The following is a 26,963-nucleotide window of genomic DNA, read 5'->3' as shown; positions in this document are numbered from 1 at the left end:
ACATGACTCCCTGATCTTCTTTTTTTGACTCCCCTTTTTCTTTCTCACTTAATTATGTTATTCCAGTAACATCCAAATATTAGTCATACCAGTTATTAACCTAGATAAGTTGATTTAAGGGGTGTCAGAAGGCCCTGCCTGACCAAAAATATCTTTTCCCATTAACCCATACAATGATGAGATTGAAAGTTCAAGAAACTTACAGTAAACTAACAGATGAGAATGGGAGCTTCCCATTAATATAGACGGTTACCTTATAAAGCAGGGGACATTTAAATTTTAATTAGAGGAAAGCGGGGAAAATGGTTAAGGTATAGAACACAAGGAAAGGTGACCCTATTGGAATAAAGAATTTTATGGATAGGAAGTATGAACCAAATAACTAGAAAACTAGGAAACAAGAGGTAGAAAGTAGAGAGATCAGAGTTATTGAGGCTCAGCCTTTTGTTTCTTCAGATAATTTAGTTCATTGAAAAGTAGCCATATTTGAAAAAAGCTTTCTAATATGTATTCTTATGACTGGGTAATATATGATGTTACTGTTAGTAATGGTTATCTTTTACTTAGAATCACCATTTTGACTAACAGCTATCATCACCCTATTGTATAGCAGGTGTAGGCATTTACTGAATGAACTCCTTTATCATTTATTCACATATGAACAGATTATCTGTACTGTGTACAATAAATAAGTAAATAGACACATGAAATGACCATCAGGTAACTCCCCAGTTGGTTTAGGAAATAGATCTGATAAACAACCAGTTTTTTTTTCTTCCTAAAAGTTAAGTAACATTTGTCCTAAAAGAATAAAGTTAAAAGAAAGTGCAGTTAATTGAAGGTTCTTTATTGAATTTTTGTTGTTTTGAACTTTGTGCCATTCTGATAAAATCTGTAAGCTTTCTCAAATAATCACCATGCTGAGTTAAATTTCATTCACTTCTTTTGTCCTCGTGTAGTGTGGTTCAATCTCTTGAAACAGTTTAAAAAAATATGACAGAACGTTTCTTCAAATGAGCATATGTTAGTTTACATTTTTTTAATCTAAAAGCTTTTCTATTTTTTATTAGTTTGTGTAAGCTACAGACAACATTGGCAATTCCTTATGTCCGCAAAATGCTAGTTTTATCCCTGGAGAGAGAGTATAACATTAGCCAACAAGAAACCTCATGTATGCAACATGAAAGAAATTGTTTCCTTTTTTTTTTTAATTGCCTCATTTAGTGTATTTTGCAACGTATTTCTCTTCCCAAACTAGTCTTAATGGTTTTACAGAAATTCTGGAAGATAATGTACTCTTAGTTGAGCTTTTTGATTCTCTTGGTGCTCCTGGAATGACTCCTACTAGTATTAATGACCAGCTGGTCAAAGAGGGCCTGGCATCTTACGAAGGAGGGTAAGTAGGCTTGTATTTTCATTGTTCATAGGTAACATTTTACTGCTGTCTACCGTAAATATTTGACACTTTTTATATTCCTTGTTTGGTTGAGTTCTTTTTGTTGTTGTTGTTCTTGAGTTTTTAAAAATTCTACCAAATGGCGAGCTTACTTATTGAACTAAATGGGACAATGCAGAGGTCCACAGAAACCCATTGCCACTGAGTCCATTCTGACTCATAGCGACACTATAGGACAAAGTAGAAGTGCCCCATAGGGTTTCCAAGGAGCAGCTGCTGGATATGAACTGCCAACCTTTTCATTAGCAGCCTATCTCTTAACCAGTGCACCTCCAGGGTTCCATGTATATATATAATCTACAATTGTATGTATTTACATACATAATCACACACATACACATATTCCCAAATTTATATTGTCAGTCCCTACCTCTTTTCCAGAGGAGCCCTCGTAGTACAATGGTTAAGTGCTTGGCTGCTGACCAAAAAAGTTGGTGATTTGAACCCACCTAGCGATTTTTCAGGAGAAAAGACCTGGCTCTCTGCTCCCGTAAAGATCACAACCTAGAAAGCCTTATGGGGGAAGTTCTGCTCTGTCACATGGGGTCACTGTGAGTCAAAATTGACTTGACAGCACCTAACACCAACAACATACCTCTTTTCCTAAGCTGTAATATGGTTACTTGACTATACTTCATTGTTCTGAACTCATGACCTTTCCCTTACAACCTGTTCGTCTTCTCATGTTCCCTGTCTCAGTAAATGACATCAATAATCCACCCTGATGCTCATCCTAGAAAACCTGGAAGTCCTCTGAAACGCCTTCTTCATCGTCTCCTACCCATCTCATTTGGTCAGTTACTAAGTTCTGGTGATTCTGCCTGCCTAAAAAAAATTTTTTTTTAATAATTTTTATTGAGCTTTACGTGAACATTTGCAAATCAAGTCAGTCTGTCACATATAAGCTTATATACACCTTACTCCATACTCCCACTTGCTCTCCCCCTAATGAGTCAGCCCTTCCAATCTCTCCTTTCATGACAATTTTGCCAGTTTCTAACCCTCTCTACCCTCCTGTCTCCCCCCCAGACAGGAGATGCCAATACAGTCTCAAGTGTCCACCTGATACAAGTAGCACACTCTTCATCAGCATCTCTCTCCTACCCATTGTCCAGTCCCTTCCATGTCTGATGAGTTGTCTTCGGGAATGGTTCCTGTCCTGGGCCAACAGAAGTTTTGGGGACCATAACCGCCGGGATTCCTCTAGTCTCAGTCAGACCATTAAGTCTGGTCTTTTTATGAGAATTTGGGGTCTGCATCCCACTGATCTCCTGCTCCCTCATGGGTTCTCTGTTGTGCTCCCTGTCAGGCCAGTCATCGGTTGTGGCCGGGCACCACCTAGTTCTTCTGGTCTCAGGATGATGTAAGTCTCTGGTTCATGTGGCCTTTTCTGTCTCTTGGGCTCTTAGTTATCGTGTGACCTCGGTGTTCTTCATTCTCCTTTGATCCAGGTGGGTTGAGACCAATTGATGCATCTTACATGGCCGCTTGTTAGCATTTAAGACCCCAAACGCCACATTTCAAAGTGGGATGCAGAATGTTTTCATAATAGAATTATTTTGCCAGTTGACTTAGAAGTCCCCTTAAACCATGGTCCCCAAACCCCCGCCGTTGCTCCACTGACCTTTGAAGCATTCAGTTTATCCCAGAAACTTCTTTGCTTTTGGTCCAGTCCAGTTGAGCTGACCTTCCATGTATTGAGTATTGTCCTTCCCTTCACCTAAAGCAGTGCTTATCTACTAATTAATCAGTAAAAATCCCTCTCCCACCGTCCCTCCCTCCCCGCCTCATAACCACAAAAGTATGTGTTCTTCTCAGTTTATACTATTTCTCAAGATCTTATAATAGTGGTCTTATACAATATTTGTCCTTTTGCCTCTGACTAATTTCGCTCAGCATAATGCCTTCCAGGTTCCTCCATGTTATGAAATGTTTCACAGATTCCTCACTGTTCTTTATCGATGCATACTATTCCATTGTGTGAATATACCACAATTTATTTAACCATTCATCCGTTGATGGACACCTTGGTTGCTTCCAGCTTTTTGCTATTGTAAACAGAGCTGCAATAAACATGGGTGTTCATACATCTGTTCGTGTGAAGGCTCTTATTTCTCTCGGGTATATTCCGAGGAGTGGGATTTCTGGTTGTATGGTAGTTCTATTTTTAACTTTTTAAGAAAATGCCGGATAGATTTCCAAAGTGGTTGTACCATTTTACATTCCCACCAGCAGTGTATAAGAGTTCCAATCTCTCCGCAGCCTCTCCAACATTTATTATTTTGTGTTTTTTGGATTAATGCCAGCCTTGTTGGAGTGAGATGGAATCTCATCATAGTTTCAATTTGCATTTCTCTAATGGGTAATGATCAAGACCATTTTCTCATGTATCTGTTAGCTGCCTGAATATCTTCTTTAGTGAAATGTATGTTCATATCCTTCGCCCACTTCTTGATTGGGTTGTTTGTGTTTTTGTGGTTGAGTTTTAACAGAATCATACAGATTTTAGAGATCAGGCGCTGGTCAGAGATGTCATAGCTGAAAATTCTTTCCCAATCTGTAGGTGGTCTTTTTACTCTTTTGGTAAAGACTTTAGATGAGCATAGGTGTTTGATTTTTAGGAGCTCCCAGTTATCTGGTTTCTCTTCGTCATTTTTGGTAATGTTTTATATTCTTTTTATGCCTTTTATTAGGGCTCCTAACGTTGTCCCTATTTTTTCTTCCATGATCTTTATCGTTTGAGTCTTCATGTTTAGGTCTTTGATCCGGTTGGAGTTAGTTTTTGTGCACGGTATGAGGTATGGGTCCTGTTTCATTTTTTTGCAAATGGATATCCAGTTATACCAGCACAATTTGTTAAAAAGACTATCTTTTCCCTAATTAACTGACACTGGGCCTTTGTCAAATATCAGCTGCTCATATGTGGATGGATTTATATCTGGGTTCTCAATTCTGTTCCATTGGTCTGCGTGCCTGTTGTTGTACCAATACCAGGCTGTTTTGACTACTGCGGCTGTATAAAAGGTTCTAGAATCAGGTAGAGTGAGGCCTCCCACTTTCTTCTTTTTCAGTAATGCTTTACTTATCCGAGGCTTCTTTCCCTTCCATATGAAGTTGGTGATTTGTTTCTCCATCACATTAAAAAATATCATTGGAATTTGGATCGGAAGTGCATTGTATGTATAGATGGCTTTTGGTAGAATAGACATTTTTACTATGTTAAGTCTTCCTATCCATGAGCAAGGTATGTTTTTCCACTTAAGTAGGTCCTTTTTAGTTTCTTGTAGTAGTACTTTGTAGTTTTCTTTGTATAGGTCTTTTACATCTTTGGTAAAATTTATTCCTAAGTATTTTATCTTCTTGGGGGCTACTGTGAATGGTATTGATTTGGTGATTTCCTCTTCGATGTTCTTTTTGTTGATGTAGAGGAATCCAAGTGATTCTTGTATGTTTATCTTATAACCTGAGACTCTGCCAAACTCTTCTATTAGTTTCAGTAGGATCCTGGAGGATCCTTAGGGTTTTCTGTGTATAAGATCATGTCATCTGCAAACAGAGATGATTTTACTTCCTCCTTGCCAATCCGGATGCCCTTTATTTCTTTCTCTAGCCTAATTGCTCTGGCTAGGACCTCTAGCACAATGTTGAAGAAGAGCGGTGATAAAGGGCATCCTTGTCTGGTTCCCGTTCTCAAGGGAAATGCTTTCAGGCTCTCTGCATTTAGAGTGATGTTGGCTGTTGGCTTTGTATAGATGCCCTTTATTATGTTGAGGAATTTTCCTTCAATTCCTATTTTGCTGAGAGTTTTTATCATAAATGGGTGTTGGACTTTGTCAAATGCCTTTTCTGCATCGATTGATAAGATCATGTGGTTTATGTCTTTTGTTTTATTTATATGGTGGATTACATTAATGGTTTTTCTAATATTAAACCAGCCTTGCATACCTGGTATAAATCCCACTTGGTCGTGGTGGCTTATTTTTTTGATATGTTGTTGAATTCTATTGGCTAGAATTTTGTTGAGGATTTTTGCATCAATGTTCATGAGGGACATAGGTCTGTGATTTTCTTTTTTTGTGATGTGTTTACCTGGTTTTGGTATCAGGGATATGGTGGCTTCATAGAATGAGTTAGGTAGTGTTTCGTCATTTTCTGTGCTTTGAAATACCTTTAGTAGTAGTGGTGTTAACTCTTCTCTGAAAGTTTCGTAGAACTCTGCAGTAAAGCCATCCGGGCCAGGGCTTTTTTTTATTGGGAGTTTTTGGATTACCGTCTCAATCTCTTTTTTTTGTTATGGGTCTATTTAGTTGTTCTACTTCTGATTGTGTTAGTTAGGTAGGTAGTGTTTTTCCAGGAATTCATCAACTTCTTCTAGGTTTGCAAATTTCTTAGAGTACAGTTTTTCATAATAATCTGATATGATTCTTTTAATTTCAGTTGGGTCTGTTGTGATGTGGCCCATCTTGTTTCTTATTCGGATTATTTGTGTCCTTTCCTGTATTTCTTTAGTCAGTCTGGCCAATGGTTTATCAATTTTGTTAACTTTTTCAAAGAACCAGCTTTTGGCCCTGTTAATTCTTTCAATTGTTTTTCTGTTCTCTAATTCATTTAGTTCAGCTCTAATTTTTATTATTTGTTTTCTTCTGGTGCCTGATGGATTCTTTTGTTGCTCACATTCTATTTGTTCAATTTGTAGGGACAGTTCTCTGATTTTGGCTCTTTCTTCTTTTTGTTTGTGTGCGTTTATCGATATAAATTGACCTCTGAGCAGTGCTTTTGCTGTGTCCCAGAGGTTTTGTTAGGAAGTGTTTTCATTCTCGTTGCATTCTATGAATTTCTTTATTCCCTCCTTGATGTCTTCTATAACCCAGTCTTTTTTCATGAGGGTATTGTTCATTTTCCAAGTGTTTGATTTCTTTTCCCTAATTTTTCTGTTATTGATTTCTACTTTTATTGCCTTGTGGTCTGAGAAGATGCTTTGTAATATTTCGATGTTTTGGATTCTGCAAAGGTTTGTTTTATGACCTGATAAGTGGTCTATTCTAGAGAATGTTCCTTGTGCGCTAGAAAAAAAGTATACTTTGCAGCAGTCGGGTGGAGAGTTCTGTATAAGTCAATGAGGTCAAGTTGGTTGATTGTAGCAATTAGGTCTTCCATGTCTCTATTGAGCTTCTTACTGGATGTCCTGTCCTTCTCGAAAGTGGTGTGTTGAAGTCTCCTACTATAATTGTGGAGGTGTCTATCTCACTTTTCAGTTCTGTTAAAGTTTGTTTTATATATGTTGCAGCCCTGTCATTGGGTGCATAAATATTTAATATGGTTATATCTTCCTGATCAATTGTCCCTTTTATCATTATGTAGTGTTCTTCTTTATCCTTTGTGGTGGATTTAAGTTTAAAGTCTGTTTTTTCAGAAATTAATACTGCTACTCCTGCTCTTTTTTCCTTATTGTTTGCTTGATATATTTTTTTCCATCCTTTGAGTTTTCGTTTGTTTGTTTCTCTAAGTCTAAGGTGTGTTTCTTGTAAGCAGCATATAGACGGATCGTGTTTCTTTATCCAGGCTGAGACTCTCTGTCTCTTTTTGGTGCGTTTAGTCCATTTACATTCAGCGTAATTATAGATAAGTATGTGTTTAGTGTTGTCATTTTGATGCCTTTTTATGTGTGTTGTTGAGAATTTCATTTTTCCACTTATTTTTTTGTGCTGAGACGTTTTTCTTTGTAAATTGTTTGTTCCTCATTTTCATAGTATTTGACTTTATGTTTGCTGAGTCCTTATGTTTTTCTTGGTTTTTATTTTGAGTTATGGAGTTGTTATGCCTCTTTGTGGTTACCTTAATATTTACCCCATTTTTCTTAGTAAAAACCTAACTTGTAATGTTGTATATCACCTTGTGTCCCTCTCCATATGGCAGTTCTATGCCACCTGTATGTAGTCCCTCTTTTTGATTATTGGGATCTTTTACATATTGACTTCAATGATTCCCTGTTTTGAGCGTTTTTTTTTTTTTAATTAATCTTTATTTGTTTTTGTGATTTCCCTATTTGAGTTGATATCAGGATGCTCTGTTCTGTGACCTTGTGTTGTGCCGGTATCTGATAGTACTGGTTTTCTGACCAAACAATTTCCTTTAGTATTTCTTGTAGCTTTGGTTTGGTTTTTGCAAATTCTCTAAGCGTGTGTTTATCTGTAAATGTTTTAATTTCGCTTTCATATCTGAGAGAGAGTTCTGCTGGATATATGATCCTTGGCTGGCAGTTTTTCTCCTTCAGTGCTCTATATATGTCATCCCATTGCCTTCTTGCCTGTATGGTTTCTGCTGAGTAGTCTGAACTTATTGATTCTCCTTTGTAGGAGACCTTTCTTTTATCCCCGGCTGCTTTTAAAATTTTCTCTTTATCTTTGGTTTTGGCAAGTTTGATGATAATATGTCTTGGTGATTTTCTTTTTGTATCAATCTTGAATGGGGTTCGATGAGCATCTTGGATAGATACCCTTTCGTGTTTCATGATGTCAGGGAAGTTTTCTGCCAACAGATCTTCAACTATTCTCTCTGTGTTTTCTGTTATCCCTCCCTGTTCTGGGACTCCAATCACACGCAAGTTATTCTTCTTGATAGAGTCCCACATGATTCTTAGGGTTTCTTCATTTTTTTTAATTTTTTTATCTGATTTTTTTTCCGGCTATATTGGTATCAATTCCCTGGTCCTCAAGATCTCCCAGTCTGCATTCTAATTGCTCGAGTCTGCTCCTCTGACTCCTACTGAGTTGTCTAATTCTGTAATTTTGTGTTAATCTTTTGGATTTCAGAATGCTGTCTCTGTATGGATTCTTGGAATGTATTAATTTTTCCACTATGTTCTTGAATAATCTTTTTGAGTTCTTCAACTGCTTTATCAGTGTGTTCCTTGGCTTTTTCTGCAGATTGCCTTATTTCATTTCTGAGGTCATCCCTGATGTCTTGAAGCATTCTGCAAATTAGTTTTTTATATTCTGCATCTGGCAATTCCAGGATTGTATCTTCATTTGGGAAAGATTTTGATTCTTTAATTTGGGGAGTTGTAGAAGCAATCATGGTCTGCTTCTTTGTGTGGTTTGATATTGACTGCTATCTCCGAGCCATCACTAAGATATTGTAGTGATTTATTTTATATTTGCTCACTGAGTCTTATCTTGTTTTGTTTTCTTTCAATATACATAGATGGGCTACTAGATCGCGCTGTGTTGATTGTTGTAGCCCTTGACTCACTTATGTACTGTTACCAACTGGTTTGGGCTGTTACCAGATATATAAGCCTGAGCCCATTCACTATTCTTGAGTAGAATCTGATTTGGGGTCATCAAGTGTGTGATGCAGACTGTCACCTATCCACCTAGAGAAGTAGTGGTGAGAGTTGTTTGCACCAGATTCTCGTAGCAGCAGGGGTTCACACTCCGGGGGGGGGCAGGATGCTGACAGGCTTCCCCCAAGTGTCAGTGAGGTAGGTATGTCTCTATTCCTAAAGCACCTTGGTGGGTGGGCTCTGCAGGTGTACCTTAGGCCCCCAATGCAAGTACCTCTACAGATTTGAAGGTGTTACCCTCCTTAGACCCCTAGGGAGGAGGCTAGGTGGTCTGGGGGGAGCTTCAGCCCTCAGTTCCCTGTTGTGAGTTAGTGAGGGCTGTGTTGAATAGGCAGAGATATCAGACCTGGGAAACTTGTCTTTCCAGTAATCCGCTAAAACAGTTACAGTCAGATCCGTATCAGAACTGCCTTTGCATTATAATAGCCACCTTGTTCCCTGTAGGGATGAAAGCCCAAGACTGTGGATCACATATGCTTGGCTGGAGCTGGTTCTGAGTTTTTAGTCCAATTAGGGAAGGATTTTTGGTCCCTGGGTTTTTTGTAGCTGCTTCTCTCAGGGCAGGAGAATGGGTTAGGAAGACACCAAAAAAAAAAAAACAAGAAAGAAAGAAAAACCACAGTGCAGATCACTCTCTGGCTCAGGAAATTCCAATGTTAATGAAGCCGCCTGGGAAGGGGAGGGGAGGGTTCAGATAAACAGGTGAGAGTAGCACCCCAGAATGTAGACAAAAGTTACTTATGTTGCTTGGTATGACTGTTTTATCCGAGATTCCCGAGGGGCGCGTCGATTGTGTGCGCTGGCTGGGTAGAGATTGCCCCCAAGGGTCAGGCTCGTGTCCCGTGCTTGCGCTGTCTCAGAAGCCATGGTTAGTTCCTCCGCTCCCAGTCCAAAGCCCAGCGCCAAGGTTCCCCAGCTGGGATGCCTCACTCCAGGCTCCAAACACTCCAGGCTCCAAAACCAGTCACTGCCTCCCAGTGACTTCTCATCTTGTCAGCCGTGTTGCTGAGCTGCCTGCATGCACTGGCTGGGCTTCCCCCGAGGTCAGTTCAGGGGGCTAGGGCTGCGCCCCGTGTTTGTGCCGTCACAGGATGCCGTGCTCAGCCCCCCTGCGCTCAGCCCAAAGCCCGGCTCCAAGGTTTCCTGACTGGGACGCTGGCTCAAGACTCCAAAAACAGTCACTGCTTCCCCATGGTTGTTCGTTCTCAGTCTCTGTCACTCAGGTCAACTCTTTAGATCTGTGTTTGATGGTCAGAGTTCGTAGACTCTCATGTATGTGATCGATTCACTTGTTTTGCTGAGTCTTTGTTGCAAGAGGGATCCGAGGTAGCTTCTCCCTAGTCAGCCATCTTGGCCCTGCCTCTGCCTAAAAAATTTTTTCAATTAGACTATTTTCTTTTGTCTTCTTTGTTCTGACATACTTCAGACTGTCAAATATTTTGCTTGTAGAATAAGAAAGAAATTCATTGGAACTTTTCCTCCTTCTTTGAAATTGACTTGTTATTGTTGTGTGCCATCGAGTCAATTCTGACTCATATTGACAGCGTTGAACTGCCCTATGGGTTTCCAAGACTGTAATCTTTATGAAAGCACACTGCCACATCTTTGTCCTGCAGAGCGGCTGGTGGGTCCGAACCACCAACCTTTCTGTTAGCAACTGAGCACTTAACCGGTCCACCACAAGGGTTCCTTTGAAATTGGCTACTAGGGCCCAAAGATATGGATAAAAACACACTGAGTACTCCACATCCTAAATTGGGCCAGAGTCCTGTCCAGAGCTTGAGTTGGTCAGATGTCTTCTGCCATCCTGATCATACTACCCATTCCCTCTACCACCTCTGGATTGGAGTGGGGATATGGAGAGGGAATTGTCGATGTCACAATTGTACTCATCACCTTTGCACAGAGTGCAGTGGCTCTTCTCTCCTGTAGGAAAGTGGGGAGGGTAAGCAATGGGCCACTCTAAGAGAATTACTCAAATATTTAGGGTATTTGCAAGAAGGGAAACTGGTATATCCTTCCCCATTGGATATCTGCTTAGACCATGCATTTGGGAATTTTCATTTTTTTCTGGATTAGGAAAAATCAATGGGAAAGATACTTGGAATCATTACTGTAATGGGGGAATAGAGTGGCTTTTATCTCCATCCCTGAGGAACTCTGGTTCCAAGAGAATGGCTCCTAGAGACTGAAGATGCTTCTAAGAAAAGGAGACTGGCATCTTATTTCTAGGTTGAATGTCTGCTTGGACATCCCCCTGTACCTATTGAAAAGAGAATTGGGAAGAGAAATGGCAAGATAGTGTAGTGGTAGAGTAGCCTGCATTCCTATTTGGAAAAATGTGAGTTTTCCTGGGTTTAAGTGGATACTTTTCAAGATATCCGCTTGAACCACCCAGGACAGATCAGTGGTTGAGCCAAACCCAGAAGCAGGAGGACAGGGTAGAGGTGAGGAGGACTGGCAGGGTTTGAAATCAAGACAAAAAGATTCTTCCACAGTAAGGTCTAGTGCAGTGGAGTGGCCCCCAAGGAGTCCTCTAACAAACTCCCACATACAGCCCTCACAGAAGCCATTGTTGGGAATAACTACGCTTAATACCTAAAGTAAGATGAAACAGCAGTGATACCCAGCAGAGGATTGCAATCACATGCTCACTATGTGATTATGCTGCTGCTTCCTGCCCTAACATGATTCTTCTCTGCCCTAATACTGGAGGAGCTGGAACCGGAAGAGAGAGGGCCTATCTTTTTTCTACTGTAGGTCCTCAGTGAGGGAGGGAAAGAGAGAAGATTGAACATTTAAACTCTACTGGACTAAGTTTTCTTTTTATTAAACTTGGGTTTAGTAAGGTATGACTTACAGACAGTTAAAATTCATCCTTTTGGTACACAGCTATATCAGTTTTGACAAACACACAGAGTCATATGATTGTCATCACAGTCAAGACAGAATATTTCTGTCACCTCAAGAAGTTCTCCATGTGTCCCTTTGTAGTCAATTGCCTTCCTCCATACCCAGCCCCTGGCAACCACAACTCTAATATCTATTCCTATGGTTTTGACTTTTCCACAGTGTCATATAAATGGAATCATGCAGCATGTTGCCTTTTGTGTCTGGCTTCTTTCATTTAGCATAATGCTTTTGAGATTTATCCATGTTGCGTGTATGTATCAGTGGTTTGTTTTATTGTTGACTAGTATTCCATCACATGAAGATAACTACAGTTTTATATTTTCACGAGTTGATGGACATTTGGATTACTTCCAGTTTGGGGTGATTTCCTGAATAAAGCTGACTTGCATACAGGTCTTTGTATAAATATATATATATGTTACTCTTTTCTATTGCATAAATACCTAGGAGTAGAAATGTTGGGTCATAAGGTAAGTGCATGTTTAACTTTATAAGAAACTACCAAATGATTTCCAAATTGGCCCTATCATTTTGCATTCCCACCAGCAGTGTATCAGAGTTCTATTGCTCTGCATCCTTGATTTTTATCATTTTGTGTTTATTTTAGTCATTCTTATAGGAGTATAGTGGTATTTCATAATGAGTTTAGTTTGCATCCCTTCATATTGGGCATCTTTTCATGTGCTTATTTGCCATCTGTATCTCTTATTTGGTGAATTATCTTTTCAAATGTTTGCCCCTTTTTTTTATTGTATTGCTTATTTTCTTATTGAGTCATGAGACTTCTTTATATGTTTTAGATATAAGTCCTTCATTAAGTATATACATTGCAAATATTTTCTTCCTGTCTGTGGCTTGTCTTTTCATTTTCTTAACAGTATCTTTCAAAAGCAGACATTTTTTACTTTTGATGAATTTCAGTTCATCTGATTATTTTTCTTTTATGATTTGAGTTTTTTGTATCATAACTGAGGAAGCTTTGGCTAACACAGGTCATAAAGATTTCCACCTGTGTTTTCTTCTAGAAGTTTTATAGTTTCAGGTTTTACATTTAGGTTTGTCACACATTTTGAGTTAATTTTGATATATTGTGAATGGGTCCAGGTTCTTTTTTTAAACATATGCGTGTCTTATTGTTTCAGTACCATTTTGAAAAGGTTAGACTTTCTCCTTGGAACTACCTTGGCTCCTTTGTCAAAACCCAGTGGAACATAAATGTATAGGCCTGTAAGTCTTGAAATCAGGTAAAGTGGTCATCCAACTTTGTTCTTTTTCAAAATTGTTTTGGCTATCTTAAGTCCTTTTGTTTTTCCATATACATATTAGAATCAGCGAGTCAGTTTCTACGAAAAGCCTCCTGATTTTGATTGAAACTGCATTCAATCTGTAGATCATTTTGGGAGAATTGACCTCATAATAATGTTGAGTTTTCCAGACACATGAACATAGTATATCTCTTGATTTGTTTTCTTTGATTTCTCTCATTAATGTTTTGTAATTTCTAGCCTGTATATCTTGAATATAATGTATTATGTAAATCCCTAAGAATTTCATGTTTTTTACACTCTTGTAAATGGTACATTTGTAAAAATTTTAATTTCCAGTTGTTCATTGGTAGCATGAAAAGATGAGTTACAATTGATATTGACCATATATTCTGTGACCTTGCTAAACTCATGATTAGTTTTAGCTTTTTTGGTAGATTTTTGGGGGGATCTATTTTTTTTATGTAGGCAGTCATGTTGTCTGTGAATAAAGACTGTTTAATTCTGCTTTCTAATCTTTTATTTTTCTTGCCTATTGCACTGACTAGGTCCTCCAGTACCATGTTTAATAGGAGTGGTGAGAGCAGGCATCCTTGCCTTGTTCCCAATCTTAAGGGAAAACATTTAGTCTTTCACTGTTAAATATGATGTTAGCTGTAGATTTTTTGTACATGCACTTTAGCAAATAGAGGACCTTCCCTCCTGTTTCTAATTTGTTGAAAGATTTTATCCTGAGCGGGTATTGGATTTTGTCAGATGCTTTTTCTGCATCTGTTGTGATGATCTTATTTTAAAATTGTTTTATTGTGGTAAATATATATATATATAAAACATTTGCCAATTCAACATTTTTTACATGTACAGTTCAGCGACATGAGTTATGTTCATGTTGTGCAACCATCACCATCATCTGTTTCCAAATTATTTCACCAATATTGCAATGATCATCATTTGATTTTTCACTTTTAGTCTTTAAATTTGATTTGCTTATATTTTGTTGATGGTTTATATGCCCTTGTTAACAAGGGATATTAGTCTTTTGTTTCATTACTTGTAATGTTTTAATCCAGTTTGCTATCAGGATTATGCTGGTCTCATGAAATGAGTTGGGAAATGTTTTTTTCTTCTATTTCCCAAAAGAGTATGTAGAAGTGGTATTTGTTTCTTCCATGAATGTGTGGTAGAATCCAACAGTGAAGGCATCTGAGCCTGGAGTTTTCTTTGTCGGAAGATTTTTTAAACTAAAATTTAATTTCGTTAATAGATACAGTGCTATTCACGTAATATATTTCTTCTTAAGTGAGCTGCGATAGTGTCTTTCAGTGAATTTATCCATTTCATCTAGGTTACAAATTTATTAGCATATAGTTGTTTATAATATGCCCTTGTTATGTCTCTACGTTCTATAATGATTTCTCTTCTTTCTTTCCTGATATTGGTAATTTGTATCTTCTTTTTCTCTTGATGTGTCTGGCTAGGGGTTTATCAATTTTCTTAATCTTTTCAAGGAACCTGCATTTAATTTCACTTATTTTTTCTCTATCATTTTTCTATTTTCAATTTCATTGATCCTGCTCTTTATTTTCCTTCTATTTGTGGTGGGTTTAATTTGTTCTTTTTTCTAGTTTCTTAGGGTGGAAGTTAGCTTATTAATTTAAAATTTTTCTTGTTTACTAATATAAGCATTTAATACCCTAATGTTCTTCTTAGAACTGCTTTAGCTACATTTCAAACATTTCAGTATGCTGCATTTTCATTCAATTGAAGATATCCCATAATTTTGCTTGTGACTTCTTCTTTAACCCATAGTTTAATTAGAAGTGTGCTGTTTAACTTCCAAATATTTGTTAATTTTTCTAGATATATTTCTGTTAATGATTTCTAGTTTAATCGTTTGGGCTCAGTGAACATATTTTGTATTATTTCAATTTTTTTATGGTCAATCTTGGTGAATATTCCATGTCCACTGGAAGAGAATATATTCAGTTTGTCAATTAGGTCAAGTTGGTTGAGATCGTCTGTATCATGTATTTATTTATTCTTGTCTGTATATTTTTATTGATTACTGAGAGAGGGATGTTGTAGTCTCCAACTATAATTGTGGATTTGTTTCTCCTTTGAATTCTATCACTTTCTCCTTCAGGTATTTTAAAACCGTTGTTAGGTGCACGCACATTTAGAATTATTATCTCAACTTGGTAAATTGACCTTTTTATAAATAAATGTCTTTTTTTTTTAATATCATTGGTAACATGCCTTGTTCTAAAGTCTACTTTGTGTGTTAATTAATATAGCCACTCCAGCTTTCTTTTGATAAGTGTTTGCATGGTGTGGTTTTTCCATTCTTTTACTTTTAACCTATCTATGCCTTTATATTTAAAGTGGTTTTCTAATTTTAAAAAAAAACCCTGTTGCTGTCAAGTCGATTCATGCTTATAGCGACCCTATAGGACAGAGCAGAACTTATGCATAGGATTTCTCAGGAGTGCCTGGTGGATTTGGACCGCTGTACCTTTGGGTTTTGGTTTTGTTGTAATTGTTACCTTCGGAACCCTGGTGGTGTAGTGGTTAAGCATTTGGCTACTAACCAAAAGATCAGCAGTTCAGATCCACTAGCTGCTCCTTGGAAACCCTGTGGGGCAGCTCTACTCGGTCCTATAGGGTCGCTATTAGTCAGAATCGACAAAATGGCAATGGGTTTTTTTTTGTTTTTTTTTTTTTTCTTGTTACCTTCACCTCTCAGCTGACTTCAAATTCCTATAGCAGAGGAGTGCTATAGCTTTGTCATTGTTTTGGGGGGCTGGGTACATTTGTGTTTTTCTCAGTGTTAGTTCTCCACTCTCAACTTTCAGCTATCTCAGCATTCCTGCACCACAGAGGGATCTCTCTCTCTGTGCTCTTGCTCCCTCCCCAGGGTTAGCCTAGGCTTGTGGTGGGTAGTAGGGATTTTTTTTTTTCTGGTCCAGCATCATTCTTAGATAGAGCCTGTGCTTCTGGGCATCAGGGTAGGGCTTTTTCATTGTTCTTGCCACTTTTTCCCTATGGAAGCCAAACTCTGCCTTTATATCTGTGATTTGTTTTGGTGACTTCTGCATGTAATTGGTATGGGATCCTGGCTGGGCCCAGGATGACTTGCTACCCCTCTTCTACCTTTCCCCATGCTGTGGTGGGTCTTTGCCTTTGCCCTGTGGGCAGTAGGGTTTGCTGCCACTTCCCTAGCAGCTTAAGGCTTTTGGTTCATAGCAGGCATAGCTTCATGTCTTTCCCCCAGCAGTGTCAAATCACCTCCTACCGACCTGCAGCACTGAGAGGGCCTCTCTCTGATCTAACTTGCCTCAGTATTTCTTGTGAGAAATTGGTAGAGACCATTGGAAAAGAACTTGGAAATGAATGCAAACTCCACTTGTATTTGGGGCCCCCAGCTATTGCAGCCTGACATAATAGCTCATACTTGGCCTTATCAGTTCATTAAAATTTTCACTGATTTCTTTTTCCTTGCCTTTGTGGCAGTCACCTCTTCCTCCTGTGCTGCAACAGGTGAGGGGTTTGTATTTCCCATATCTTCTTGGAGAGGTTTGACGCCCCCCGCTTTGGAATTTGAGCTACTTGGTTGTCTTATGACCTTCACTTTCTGGTAGGCTCAGAAAAGTTATGATTTTGTAGCTTATCCAGCTTTTTCTCATTGTTAGGGTGAGAGCACTGTTCTTTGCCGTTTTTTACATCTTTTTTTTTTTTTAAGTGGCTAGACTGAGTTTTTAATAACTGCAAGAGGCTGGAAAGCTCTGGGAGCTACTAGAGCAAAAATAAAAAGGAATGAGTTGAAAGAAGGGTTGAAAGCAGTGTTTGAATGGACAACCATTTCAACTTTGTGCCCTACCAATTTCAGACTATAGTAGCTTCCTTACTGGCCTCCCTGAATCTCTTCTCCCCTCTTTATAATCCCTTTCCCTGTAGTCAGAGTGAACTTTTTAAAATGCAAATATGATTTGTTATTCCCCGTTGATCTTAGGATACATTTTACAATTTTTAACATGGCCTGTGTCTTTCTCTCCAGCCTCATTTCAACCTCATCCTTTTCCACTCTTACTCCCTTTCTGTACTTGAACCAAGCTGTCCCCTCAGGTTCCAGAACATTTCCCTATCCCTTTGTGTATATTGTTTTCTCAGTCTGAAATAATTTCCCCTTCACTTTTCCCTGCCTGAGTAATGGTGACTCATGTTTAAGGTCTGACTCAGTAAAACTTACTCAGGAATGCCTTCTCTGACATTTATTTTACCAATACTTCTGCCCACCCCCAGACTAGATTAAGTTGTCTCTATTCAATGTATTCTGTAGCACCCTGTATGTCTCCTTACCACTTATCAGTCTTACTAGATGTAAAGACTCTATCAGAGGAAGAATTCTGTATCTTGTTCACTGCTATATTCCCAGTGTCTAGCATTATGCATGACACACATGAGGTCTTCAGACAAATCTTTAAATTAATAAAGATATTTTTAAGTTTTTAAATTTCTCTTTATTTTAAACAACCTCAGGGCATAAGGCATTTACTAGATGAATATTCAGATAAAACGTTAAGAATGTCAAGAGCAGAAAAAGAAAACAGCAGGCACCTGTACCACCTTACCATAGTGTACTACTGTTATAGGGGAGCACCAAAGCTAAAAATTCTTCCACAGTAAGCAAAATAGAGTCTGAAAAGGGGAGCTCTTTGTGGCAGCGTGGGAACTTTCTGGGAGAGTAGCGTTCCATAGTAAGAATACACAGGGAGTTACTGCTAGCTTTTAAAAGTTCTCTGCCTTTACAGCCGTCTTTACATAGAAATTCAAATTTCCAGTGAGAGCTTTTTAGTTATAAGATCATAAATTCAGTGTATATAAAATATATCCAACTCTGCCCTCAAAGTTGACAATTCTGGTTTTATAATGTGAGCATACACTGAGTTTTTAATTTACATTAATACCTTTACATGACTGTATAAACCGTATAATCCAATTAGCTCTATTGTAGCCATAAATTAGAGGTACAGTCCTTGCTGTTACCTTGTGTTTCTTTGAGTTATGCTGTTAATCTGCCTGGGTCACTAATGATAAAGAATAACACTGTTTGACTTCAGGAGTCTTCTGTAGTTAAAATCCAGTGTTTTTATTAAAAACTCTAAATATTTTCTTACCACTCATTTAGCCAGTTTTGTTTTAAAACAAGGTCATGTAGTTTTACATAAATTGTTTTCTTCTGTTAACATCAGTTTTATAAAATATCAAGTTATAGCATAGAAGCAAAGATGAATGTTTAATTTTATAACCATAAAACAGTTGTATACATGTACTACTACTTTAGAAGGATTCATAAAATCTGGTAATAGTGTTATCTCTAGGGTACTATCATCAATAAAGTTTTTTTAAAAAAAACTTAAAGTTCACCAACTAGTTTTTTTCTTCTTATTGTTCAATTATGTAATCAAGAAATATTTACATGCCTACTTGTTACAGTATAACAAATGCTATACTTAGTGATAAATAAGGATGCCGCCTTTGCCTTCAATGGAGCCCTGGTCGCACAGTGGTTAAGAGCTTGTCTGCTAACCAAAAGGTTGGCAGTTCTAATCCACCAGCTGCTCCTTGGAAACCCCATGGGGCTGTTTACTCAGTCCTGTAGGGTCACTATGAGTCAGAATCCACTCGATGCCAAGGGGTGGGTGTTTCATCTGGTTTCGAGTTGCTTAGTGTGTATACAGTAGGAAGGAGAAATGGGTGTTCCTTTTAGTATAAGTACTGTGGTAAGGTTAGTCATGGGTACTATGGGAATTCTGGAGGGTTTGCCCCTGAAAATGTCATCTAAGTTAAACTAGGTAATATAACTAGGAGTGAAGGCTTATAAGCTCAAAAATAAGGTGTGCTCAGGAACTGGCTAGTATGCTTACACAGCTGAAGTACAGAATTAAAGACAGTAGTGGAAGGTGTGTAAAGAGATAAAGCTGGAGAAAAATGTAGAGACTAAATTATTATAAGACCTTAATCAGTGAAAAGTAAATTACTTTATCTCCTGAGGAAAGGGGAGCTATTAAAGGATTTTAAGCAGAGGTCTGAGAGATTTGCGTTTTAAAAGTTTAAAAGTAAATTACACCTACTCCTAACTTAGCTTTTGACATGGTTAGGTTCCAAAGACCAGGTCGTTAGCCAAAAATCAGTGTTAAGCAAACCTTATGGAACCAAATATTCCTCAAGCTCCAGGACTCATTTTGGAGGCAGCTGGGGCGGGGGGCGGGGGGTGCTTCTTCCCCTGCAGGCTGCAGTCCCAGGGTCTGCAGCTCACATGTCGTGAGTGCTCTGACTGCCGACTTTCAACATCTGACTTCCACAGTGACTTTGTACTTCAGGCAGGAGGGTCAGCTTGTACAATCTCAAACCACAGGCAGAGCTGATTGCAAACCCGTCAACTAACAGGTTCTTGTTAGGCAGACTAGCGAATCGAAGTCAGTCAGACACAGGGTTGGAAGAACAGAAAGGTTTATTCACTGTTTGCAAACTGAGAGGCAGGCCAGGGTCTCATGACCTAAGGCTGCCAGCTCCTTGAACCAGGGCAGATTTGCTCCTTTTACAGGGAGTGACATACATGCGCATGAACAGTGAGGGGAAGATCTTTAGTCCTGTGACGCATGCACAGTCCGCATAATTTTAGTGAATGAGTTTTTGTACAGGGCTCTAAAAAAATGGTGATGGCTCGGTACTGCCACCCAAGGAAGGTCATATAGTGGGTAGCTCTGGAGTCAGTGCGCCTATGCCTCGGCCTCCTGCCAGGAGAAGAAACTTGGAGATTCGACCAATCATGATGAAGAGCTGTAAAAGTTGTGACAAAAGTAGATTTTTCTGAAAAACAACTGTTATGAGATGGTTAATAACCCTGCTTCAGTTGGGTCAGGATTTGCAGCCAAAGGGGGACCTGCTCTACTCTGACTCAGGAGGAGTTCTTGCTTTCCACCTACCTATCTGGGACCTTCACCTCCTGGCCTTAGCACCTCTAAGCATGCAAACGGCAGATCTTGAGGTCTGTGCCGAAGCGATCACTGTGAGTCCTGTCTGTGCCCTTCTGCCACCTTCTGGCAGACTTCTGGCCCAAATCCGCAGCTCCACTTGGACAACGGAGCAGCCACCAGCCTGCAGCTCTCACTGGCCACAGAGCACGCCTGCAGATTATTGGCCTGAGGCCCCAGCATCCATGGGGCCTTTTCTTTTACCCCTCTTTTAACTTTATTTGCATCCACGACTGGGGGGAGGGGCAGGATGGGAGGGATCAAGGACTTGGGGCTCTGGAGTGAAGCACTCTGTCTCTCAAAACAAATGGGTTCCTAACTGACTTTAAGGTCACTTAAGTAGATTTTAATGTGAAACGTCAGATAACAAGATTGTCGATAAGTGAGGAGTTAGGTGTAAAGGATTTAAGGCTAGAAGTGGGTACTAAAGGCTGTTGAGATTATAATTGCTTGAGAACAGGAAAAACAGATTATGAAATATTAAGGAGATGAATGTTAGAATTTCCTGTTTGTTTATCAGTGGTGAGGAAAAGGAAGGAATCAAGATTGACTTTCAGGATTGCTGACCTGAACCACTAAGTGCCTAGTAATACTAGTCTCTGATAATAGGAAACAGAGGAGTGAGAAGCAGGATTATTGGGGAAAGTGAGGGTGTCAGCTTTAAAAATGTTGCGTTTGAAGTGTCTTCATGTATTCCATTCAACACCATTCCTCTTAAAGTTGTCATTCCCAGCATAGTAGACTATATAATTGTCTGATTCAGAATGACCAATACCAGTCCATTTCAGCTTACTAATGCCTAGGATGTTGATCTTTATGCATTCCATTTCATTTCTGATGATTCCCAATTTTCCTAGATTCATATTTCTTATATCCCAGGTTCTGATTATTTATAGATGTTTGCAGCTGTTTCTTCTCATTTTGAGTTGTGCCACATCAGCAAATAAAGGCCCTGAAGGCTTGACTCCATTTACGTCATTAAGATTGACTCTACTTTGAGGTGGCAGCTGTTCCCCAGTCGTATTTTTAATGCCTTCCAACCCGAGGGGCACATCTTCCAGCACTATATCAGACAGTGTTCCGTTGCCATTCATAAGGTTTTCACTGGCTAATTCTTTTCAGAAGTAGACCTCCAGGTCCTTCTTCTTAGTCTATCTTTATTCTGGAAGCTCAGCTGAAAACTGTCTGCCATGGATGACCCACTAGTATTTGAATACCAGTGGCATAGCTTCCAGCATCACAGCAACACACAAGCCCCCACAGTACAACAAACTGACAGACTCATGGAAGAACATTTCGAGATCTATCCTGAAGTACAGTGGTGTCAGTTATAGGATAATATCCATATGCCTACAAGGAAGACAAGTTAATACGACTATTATTCAAATTTACGTACCAACCGCCAAGGCCAAAGATGATGAAGTTTTTTACCAGCTTCTACAGTCTGAAATTGATCAAATATGCAACCAGGACGCACTGATAATTACTTGTGATTGGAATGAGAAAGTTGGAAACAAAGAAGGGTCGGTAGTTGGAAAATATGCCCTTAGTGATAGAAATGGTGCTGGAGATTACATGACAGAATTTTGCAAGACTAACAACTTCTTCAGTGTAAATACCTTTTTTCAACAACGTAAATGGCAACTGTACATATGGACATTGTTAGATGGAATACACAGGAATCAAATCAACTGCATCTGTAGAAAGAGACGATGGAAAAACTCAATAAGGCCAGGGGCCAACTGCAGATCAGACCATCAGTTACTAACATGCAAGTTCAAGTTGAAACTGAAGAAAATTAGAACAGGTCCACGAGTGCCAAAGTATGACTTTGAGTACATCCCATCTGAATTTAGAAAGCATCTCGAGAGTAGATTTTACGTGTTGAACACTAATGACTGAAGACCAGACGTGTTGTGGAATGGCATCAAGGACATCATACATGAAGAAAGCAAGAGGTCATTAAAAAGACAGGAAAGAAAGAAAAGACCTAAATGGATATAAGAAGAGACTCTGAAACTTGCTCTTGAATGTTGAGTAGCTAAAAACAAAACATGAAAAAATTATGAAGTAAAAGCTGAACAGAAGATTTCAAAGGGCATCTCTAGAAGACAAAGTAAAGTATTATGATGACATGTGCAAAGATCTGGAAATAGAAAACCAAAGGGGAAGAACATGGTCAGCATTTCTCAAGCTGAGAGAATTGAAGAAAAAATTCAAGCCTTGAGTCTTAATAGTGAAGGATTCTACAGGGAAGATATTAAACGACACAGGAATCATCAAAAGAAGATGGAAGGAATACACAGAGTCACTATACCAAAAAGAAATGGTCAACCTTCAACCATTTCAGGAACATTTCAGGAGGTAACATATGAACAGGAACCAGTGATACAGAAGGAAGAAGTCCCAGCTACACTGAAGGCATTGGCCAAAAACAAGGCTTCAGGAATTGACGGAATACCAATTGAGACATTTCAACAAATGGATACAGCACTGAAAGTGCTTACTTGTCTATGCCAAGAAATTTGGAAGACAGCTGCCTGGCCAATAGACTGGAAGAGATCCTTATTTATCCCTATTCTCAAGAAAGATGATCCAGCCGAATGTGGAAATTATCAAACAATATCATTAATATCACATTCCAGCAAAATTTTGCTGAAGATCGTTCAAAAACGGCTGCAGCAGTGCATCAACAGGGAACTGCTAGAAATTCAAGCTGGATTTAGAAGAGGATGTAGAACCAGGGATATTATGGCTGATATCATAGGGATCCTGGCTGAAAACAGAATACCAGAAAGATGTTTACCTGTGTTTTATTGACTATGCTTAGGCATTCGACTGTGTGGATCATAACAAATTATGGATAACATTGCGAAGAATGGGAATTCCAGAACACTTAATTGTGCTCATGAGGAACCTGTACATAGATCGAGGTAGTTGTTTGAACCGAACAAGGGGATACTGCATGGTTTAAAGTAAGGAAAGGTGTGCGTCAGGGTTGTATCCTTTCACCATACCTATTCAATTCATATGCTGAGCAAATAATCCAAGAAGCTGGACTATATGAAGAAGGTGACATCAGGATTGAAGGAAGACTCATTAACACCCTTTGTTATGCAGATGACGCAACCTTCCTTGCTGAAAGTGCTGAGAACTTGAAGCACTTACTAATGAAGATCAAAGACCACAACCTTCAGCATGGATTATACTTCAACATAAAGAAAACAGAAATCTTCACAAATGGACCAGTAAGCAACATCATGATAAACAGAAAAAAGATTGAGGTTGTCAAGGACTTCATTTTACTTGGATCCACGATCAACACCACGTATTGCGTTGGGCATATCTGCTGCAAAAGACCTCTTTAAAGTGTTGAAGAGCAAAGATGTCACCTTGAGGAGTAAGGTGCACCTGACCCAAGCCGTGGTGTTTTTGATCACCTCATATGCATGTGAAAGCTGGACAGTGAATAAGGAAGATTGAAGAAGAACTGACACTTTTGAATTGTGGTGCTGGAGGAGAATATTGAATATACCATGGACTGCCAATAGAACGAACAAACCTGTCTTGGAAGAAGTACAACTAGAACGCTCCTTAGGAGCAGGGCTAGCAAGACTACATTTCATACTTTGGACATGTTATCAGGAGAAATCAGTCGCTAGAGAAGGACATCATGCTTGGTAAAGTAGAGAGGGTCAGCAAAAAAGAGGAAGACCCTCAATGAGATGGATGGCACAGTGGCTGCAACAGTGGGCTCAAGCATAGCCACGGTTGTGAGGATGGTGCAGGACCAGGCAGTGTTTCATTCTGTTGTGCATAGGGGTCACTGTGAGTCAGAACTGACTTGACAGCACCTAACAACAACAACAATATATATTCCAGTGGAAAGAGAAATCTTAGAGTAGCAAACCTTCATGTAGCATCACGTTTGTACTAGGCCCTTGGGTTTGTGGGAACATGGTGGCTCATTTGGATAGTAACAGGAACGCATAATGAAGATTGAGAAGCAGAGAGAGCGATAGCTAAGGAAAATGAATGAGGCAAGTGCAGCGGTGGGAAAAAAGATCAGAGGTATGTTTACCCACCTGGAACTACTTGCATTTTGTCCTTGGCAAAGGGAAACCCAGAGTTCATGGGTAAGCCTGAAATTTGTACAATTTGGGGGACCCTCTTTAAGAAAAAGATATAAAATTATATAAGCAAAATTAATATTTATTTAGAGTGAGAAAAGAAATCACAACAAATTATAGATTTTCAGAAGCTGACAGATACCACAAACATTACAAATTCAGGCTCGTCTCTAAAATACTTCTTTATACTTACTATGTTTTTAAACTGTATAGTGATCTCCACTTCAAATGCCTGATTTTGTACACAGGTTTCCCCCACTGTCTGAAAGTAGAGCATTTCTGTGAAACCTTTCGTAAACCGAAATGGCATAAAGCAAAGAAGCAATTACCATTAATTTATATGAGAAAAAATTTTGAGTGTTCCCAGACCCAAAAAATAACCTACCAAATCATACCAAATAACCCATAAAACCTAAAATAACACTAACATACAGTAACAGCAGGAATGATATGATAAATGCACAGCCTACGTAAAGTAGAAATAATATATGCTGAGATGCTGAATATAGTTCTTGGGGAAGGAGCTTGGTGCCACCACTCTCGCTGTTTGAGGTGTGTGCTGCCTCTTAACAGCTGGCTGTAAAGCAAGCACTGAATGCTATTTCTGCTTTTTGCCTTTTTTGTAAATCAAAAATGCTCGTCGGATTGCTTGGGTCAGAGAAAACACACTAATGTAGGTCTTTCATAAAAGCAAAGTGGTGTAAAGCAAACTTTCGAAAAGCAGGGAATACTTGTATTCTATTCCCTGTTGAGGGAATAGAAGAGTAATTCAGCCTTTTCTCTACACAGTTGATTGAAATTTATTTATTGATAGTTTTAAAAAGTTTTTTTCAGATCCACAAGTTGTTCTTGGTATTATATAAGTTTTCATGAAATTGTAGTCAGTTTTAGGAAAATACCGTGTTTCTTTCCTGAATACATATACATTGAATGCGTGATTGGGTACATTACATGGTCTCTGGATGGTGCAAATGGTTTGCATTTGGCAGTTCAGTCCCACTCAGAAGTGCCACAGAAGAAAGGCCTGATGATGTGCATCTGTAAAGATTATACCTTCCCTGTAGAGCAGTTGTACTCTGTCACACATGGGGTTCACCATAAGTTGGAATCGACTCAATAGCAATAGGTTTGGTTTTTTTCATACATTACATGCATACATATGTCTATTATACATACCTATAAACATACATATACATGCTATTTCAAGTTTTCTTAAATAAATAAAATATGCAGTGTAAATTGACAATGGTTATTAATAGGATAACTGTATAATTTCTCATCCAAACTGGGACATGTTTAAGAGTGAAAGAGGAGCACTGTTATGCCAGGGCAACAAGTATAAACTGGGTGGTATAGTCACCCTACTCATTAAACAGTTTATCCTCATTGTAGTTGTATATTGTGACTTCTATGTTAAAAAAAAAAAAAAAAAAACGTTGAGTCAATTCAACTTGTAGAGACCCTATAGGACAGAGTAGAACTGCCTCATGGGGTTTCCAAGGCTCTAAATCTTTACAGAAGCAGACCACCACATCCTTCTTTGCGGAGCAGCTGGTATTTTCAAATCACCAACCTTCAGTTAGCAGCCAAGCACTTTAACTACCGTACCACTAGAGCTCTTTGCAGTTTTTATGTTGGACCCTATATTTTCATGTTGTGACACCAGGATGGTAGAAGTATTTAGACAATCCATTCCTAAACCAAGATGGCTAGCAATAACTTACCTCTACAGGGTTGTGGCCATGAACTGCAAAACTATATCCCACGAAAGCAAAAACTAAATGTATCCCCAGCTCAACTTTTCCTTAGTATTAGATCCTCAAAACGTGTGGCCAACCCAAGATGAGGAGAAATGAGAGAGGGATGTAGGAGTAGAAAAATGATAATGATTTTAACCAGTTGCAGTTAAAAATATCTTGCTTTTGCAAATTTTACAAAAACACGATGTCACCCAAATAACCTGCTCCCAGCCTACCTGAAGTCTCCTATTGGCTTACTATGTCAAAGCTGTATGTTTTCTTTCAGTTCCTGGAATGCATAGCTAACTCCTACTTATCCTTTTTAAATCTCAGCTGAAATGTGGATTGGAGAAGCATTTCCCAAACCCCAAGCTAAATGAGATTTTGTTGGTTTATAGCCTCGTTCTTTTCTTTGTAGTTCTTGTCCGTATTATAATTTATTGTTTGTGTAATTAGTAATTGTGTAATTGCCTTTTAGTACCACTAGACTATACACTTCATGAGGGCACACACCCTGCCTATTTAGTTTACTGCTGTATCTCTGGCATCTAGCACTTCACTTGGCTCATAGTATGTGCCCAGTAAATACTGTTGAATGGAGGAAATGAATATATGGATCTGGGGCTCAGAATAGAGCTGGAGCTCAGAAGAGAGGTCTGGTTAGGTGATACAGGTAGGAGTTAGCAGCATATAAACGATAAATGAAAAAAAAAAACAAAAACATTGCCATCAAGTCGGTATGAGTATAATGATAAATGGAGCCATGAAAATGAATGAAATTATCTCTCTCATCATTCATGTCAGTCTCTCTTGATGAAGGCACAACCCTGATTATCACTTATGGGAAAGAAAGGGAAGCCTGAAAGATGGTAGAACAAGACCATGAGACTGAAGAAAACCATGAACCAAAGAAAGAGAACATTTCAAAAAGGAAAGAGTAGCTAGTGCTGAGAGAATAGTTAACTTAGGATTGAAAACTATCCATTGGATATAGCAACAAAAGTTGTTAGTAGCCTTAAATCTCAGCTTATTGTGAAAGAATTAAGTTTTTTCTTTACAGAAATAAAAAGTAACATGTAAC

General features: G+C 38.8%; 1 protein-coding gene across 1 annotated transcript in view; it reads left to right on the top strand.

The window, feature by feature from the left end:
• RNF17 (ring finger protein 17) overlaps positions 1 to 26,963 on the top strand; it is a 224,083-nt gene that overhangs the window by 109,617 nt on the left and 87,503 nt on the right. Inside the window, exon 19 of the mRNA XM_049867103.1 lies at positions 1,276 to 1,396. Coding sequence (XP_049723060.1) covers positions 1,276 to 1,396 — 121 coding nt within the window. The remainder of the gene's footprint in view (positions 1 to 1,275; positions 1,397 to 26,963) is intronic.

The sequence above is a fragment of the Elephas maximus genome, chromosome 23 (assembly GCF_024166365.1).
Source record: "Elephas maximus indicus isolate mEleMax1 chromosome 23, mEleMax1 primary haplotype, whole genome shotgun sequence".
In the NCBI taxonomy this organism is placed as follows: Eukaryota; Metazoa; Chordata; class Mammalia; order Proboscidea; family Elephantidae; genus Elephas; species Elephas maximus.
Note: the sequence above shows the minus strand (reverse complement) of the source record. Positions and strands in the feature narration are given on the sequence as shown.